The 4925-nt window shown below is 41.1% G+C and overlaps 1 protein-coding gene across 1 annotated transcript in view; it reads left to right on the forward strand.

The window, feature by feature from the left end:
* The first annotated feature begins 1184 nt into the window (after positions 1–1184).
* Positions 1185–4925, forward strand: part of LOC107574287 (anoctamin-9-like) — a 25181-nt gene continuing 21440 nt past the window's right edge. Inside the window, exons 1-2 of the mRNA XM_016260732.1 lie at positions 1185–1368; positions 3752–3826. Of these exons, the coding sequence (XP_016116218.1) occupies positions 1339–1368; positions 3752–3826 (105 nt within the window). The 5' untranslated portion in view covers positions 1185–1338. The remainder of the gene's footprint in view (positions 1369–3751; positions 3827–4925) is intronic.

A 4925-nucleotide genomic window follows, 5' to 3' on the forward strand; every position in this document is an offset into this window, starting at 1 on the left:
GACAGACAGACAGACAGACAGACAGACAGACAGACAGATAGATACAGATAGACAGATAGATAGAGACAGACAGACAGACAGATAGATACAGATAGACAGATAGATAGAGACAGACAGACAGATAGATAGATAGATAGATAGATAGATAGATAGATAGATAGATAGATAGATAGATAGATAGATAGATAGATAGATAGATAGATAGATAGATAGATACAGATAGATACAGACAGACAGACAGACAGATAGATGATAGATAGATACAGATAGATAGAGACAGACAGACAGACAGACAGACAGACAGACAGATAGATAGATAGATAGATAGATAGATAGATAGATAGATAGATAGATAGATAGATAGATAGATAGATAGATAGATAGATGATAGACAGACAGACAGACAGATAGATAGATAGACAGACAGACAGACAGACAGACAGAACTAAATAAATAAATACATATCAAACAAACAAACAAGTATGAATGAATGAATGAATGAAAGAAAGAACACACACACATACACACACACACACATACACACACACACACACACACACACACACACAGAGTGAAATGTTGTGTAACCTCCAGGCTGAAGCTTCACGCACAGCCCCTGCTCAGCCTTTTATAGAGCTTTTATAGAGCTTTTATAGAGCTTTTATAGAGCTTTTATAGCGCTTTTATAGAGCTTTTATAGCGCTTTTATAGAGCTTTTATAGAGCTCGTGCTTCCACCTGTTGGCAAAACTTCTAAGTGCACGCAGATTCAGAAAGAGACTCGGTTTATGACTTTCATTTACAATAAAGTGATACAATAATCTGTCAGTTCGGGCCACAGGATGAACATGTATCCTATCTTTCTTAAGGCTAAATTTACTGAATTTTCGGAGTACAATGTAACATTTCAAAAGAGTAATAGGTATGTATTTATAACTTAATAATATATAATATAATATATATTTTTATAACTTTTCTTTTCTTTAGTGACTTGCAGAATTGTTGTCGTTGTTGTTTTAATATAAGATATAAGAGGAACTACACTAGGCGTATCTGTTTGTGTTGTTGCGCTCTTATGATGAGTTTTGTTATCAGACGCAAACGCACGTTTTGTGACGTCAGGACAGAGTAATCCGGCCACATTCCTCGGCTTTGGTGTCATTGAAGCCAACAATAGCTGTTTAGTTCCCTGTCGCAGCACGGAAGTCTGTTTGAGTTTCGCATGAGTCTTTTGTGTGAACGCTTTGCTTCTAATGGCGAATGATTAAAGATTGGTCTAAACGGCGTGAATCCGGCGCAGCTGTCACACACCTGGACCGAAGCCCTGGAGCTGAAGAAGATGAAGCGAAACATGAGCCACCGGAGGCAGGTGAGGTGAACTTCAGCCGCCTCTCCTAACTGAGTACTGCTAAATGTTTCTCAGTGCTTCACTAAAAGCAAGAAAACTGTGTGTGTCTGATAAAAGATGAAGTAAGTGCCTGCAGGAATTAAGGACCAGGAAGGATGTCTGATCAAAATATGTAAATATACATGCTTAAAGGGATAGTTCACCCAAAAATGAAAATGTGATGTTTATCTGCTTACCCCCAGGTCATCCAAGATGTAGGTGACTTTGTTTCTTCAGTAGAACACATTTGATGATTTTTAACTCAAACCGTTGCAGTCTATCAGTCGTATAATGCATGGCAATGGTAACAAAATCTATGAGTGTAAAAAAAAACATGCACAGACAAATCCAAATTAAACCCGGCGGCTCATGACGACTCATTGATGTCCTAAGACACGAAACGATCGGTTTGTGCCAGAAACCGAACAGTATTTATATCATATTTACCTCTAATACACCACTATGTCCAACTGTCTTTGTGCGCGCACGGCATCCGGTGCGTGAGGTGTGCGCGCGCGCTCTGGTGTAGTTTACACTAGCGCCGGAAGCGATCTCTCGCGCGTATACGTCACTCATTGGTTACACAGTGCACAGTCATTGTAGGTACGACGGCTAATCAAAATGGTACTTACTTGCGCTTATCCGGATTGTTCAAACCGACTTAAAACTAAAAGATTACATTCTCTTGTGCGAACTCATTCGGGAGTGGTGACTTTCCACGTATAACTTCTGAGCCTGCTCGCCTGAAGTTATGGTTGATTGCTCTTCAGCTGGATATCAACACACTCTTTAACGTAAACTACGGCAGAGCGCGTACACACCTCACGCACCGGATGCCGTGCGCGCGCCCAAAGACAGTTGGACATTGCGGTGAATCAGAGGTAAAAAGTGATATAAATACTGTTCGGTTTCTGGCACAAACCGATCGTTTCGTGTCTTAGGACATCAATGTGTCGTCATGAGCCGCAGGGTTTAATTTGGATTTGTCTGTGCATGTTTTTTTTTACACTCATAGATTTTGTTACCATTGCCATGCATTATACGACTGATAGACTCCAACAGTTGGACTTAAAAATCTTTATTCGTGTTCTACTGAAGAAACAAAGTCACATACATCTTGGATGACCTGGGGGTAAGCAGATAAACATCAAATTTAAATTTTTGGGTGAACTATCCCTTTAATGTGCCTGCCAATTGACTTTTATATATAGTTTTAACTACAGAGTGGTTCCTTGATAACATTGATTCACTAGACTATAGAATGACCTCAAGTTTTGTTTTGCGTTTGTGACAAGAATGCAATGATTACAGGAATTGTTTGCACACAAATCAGTGTGAGCAAGGCAGTATTAAGCTCATGCAACATTGTGTTGCTCACAATGATTTTCGCTCATTGTGGTGTTTTAGAGGAACAGATAACGTTTGAATATAGATAAAGATAAAGCAAATTACGCCCGGACTGAGGACCTATGTGTGGTGAATGTAAGGGAAATAACTCTGAAACACCAAACCAAACCAAGAGAGACTTCCACTAACCCATGGAAAAGGTTGAAGATCACAAAGATTGGTGGCGTGAAGCTGTCAGTTCATTCAGGTATAGTTGTCTGCAGCAGCTGTCATGGAGAAGCAGTATCTATAGACACAGTACCTGTGTTTAGGTCACGCCAAGTAACACAGAACATTACGTCGTCTTCTATTACCAATCAAAACATGTGCTATTGATGCAGCACCTCTGCTTGTGTTGCTGTGGGATGTTTACGCAGCTCTGAGCTCCTCTGATTTGTTTAAAGAAAACTAGCATTGATAGCTACACACATCAAATCGGATCGGAGGTATGAGAACTACAACAGATATTAAAAAGCAGAAACAACAGAAACTCTCATGACTTGATAACTTTAGTCAGCATGAAGATATTTCTGGCATTCGCAGACATTCTCTTAGAATTATAAGAAAGGTTTCTTGGCCAATGGTTTCCCAACCAACTTTAAGATTAGTCAGGAGAATGAAAGTAGAACTTGGTCAGAGCTTTTCAGGACTTTCCAAAATGTGTTCATTTTTATTTCAGTTTTCAGTAATGTGCATGGAGCTGCACCTGTGTCATTATTTCACATTAGAGTAAGAACGCAAGATCAAGAACTGATTGAAATGTAAATGGACGAGTTTGATACTGATCTAAAGGGCATTTCTGTGCTAACAATAGCTGGAATCTCTTGTCTGTGATCTCTTCTTTCTTTCTTTTTACATTCTTTTTCTTGTCTTTTTTTGTTACACTCTTACTGTGTTAGGAACATGATTACATTTCCACCTTTTTATCTTCTTGTAAATGAGGTTATTGTTCTGAACTGTATATATTGTGTTGTTGTAGGGGAGCATTGACCTTTTAGAAACCATCGGAGTTGTAAATGAGAATGGCATTGAAATCCCATCTATGCCACCAGTGGTAAGGCCTATAGCACACCACTAGTGAAAATGCATCTTGTATTAATTGGATACATATTTATATTGTCAGTGGAACAAATAATTGGAAAATATATAGCGTTTGGTGAGCCTTGTTTTTCAGCGTGATTTGAGAATGTTTCTAATACTATATTTTTTGGTTCATTACAAAGAAAGGAAAATCTGATCTACAAATAGTGTTCTTTTTTGTAATTGTAAATAATTCCTTTTTCATTTGTAGAATTCCAAATAAAAAATAAAAAAAAACGGTTCCTCTTCAGGAACTCGAGCTGCGTCGGAAAATGGTAGGGGAACGCCTTCTGTGACCACGCTCTGAATAACATGTGAAATCAGTCCAATAGCTGAGCGGGACGTCACGGGCGGGTGACGTCATGACCAGGAAGCTATAAAAGCACGTGTGGTGGAGCCAGCATCAGCTTTCTGTCATTCAGCGAAGCGCTCTGTGTGTGTCAGTCATATTTATTGTTGTCTGTCAATTGTGAAAGTCTATAAGCTCCAGCTGTGTCTAAGCTCATGCAAAGACAAATCATTTCAAGGGCGAGAGCAAGCCACGTTGTAGGTTGTGTGTTCCTCCCTGCCCAAAGAAAACGTTATATCATGAGTGGGGATACACACAGCCTGGTTTGCTTGGGAGCGAAGCATAGTTGTTATTGCTTTGCTTCGCTCTCAGAGGGCTCTCTTTGAGGAGGGAGCCTTCACTAGCGTTCCTTGCGGTGCTGGCCCCGCTTTCGCTGAGGCGGAGCGGCAGCTGTGCTCGTGGGTTTCACGTATGGATCTGCTTCCTAATCACCAGCTCCGGCGCCCGCTCTCGGGGTTTCGGAAGCCCACGCTGCGGTCCTTCCCACCGGGGAGAGGGCGCGACGCCTGTCTTTCTCCGAGGAGATTAATACGGAGGGCGTCAAAGAGCTCGCCAGCTGCACAAACATCAGTTACACAAGCATATTATGCCTGATATTATAATGAGCAGCATTAATAGGGAGCGGAGCTCACACAGTCGGCTCTCGGGGGGTGGATTGTGTTTTTTTCCGCTGTTAAGCGCTCCGCTCTCGCCGGGCACACTCCGAGGAGTGTGTCCGTGCCTG

Source organism: Sinocyclocheilus grahami, unplaced genomic scaffold (genome assembly GCF_001515645.1).
Source record: "Sinocyclocheilus grahami isolate Dianchi unplaced genomic scaffold, SAMN03320097.WGS_v1.1 scaffold2171.1, whole genome shotgun sequence".
Classification (NCBI taxonomy): Eukaryota; Metazoa; Chordata; class Actinopteri; order Cypriniformes; family Cyprinidae; genus Sinocyclocheilus; species Sinocyclocheilus grahami.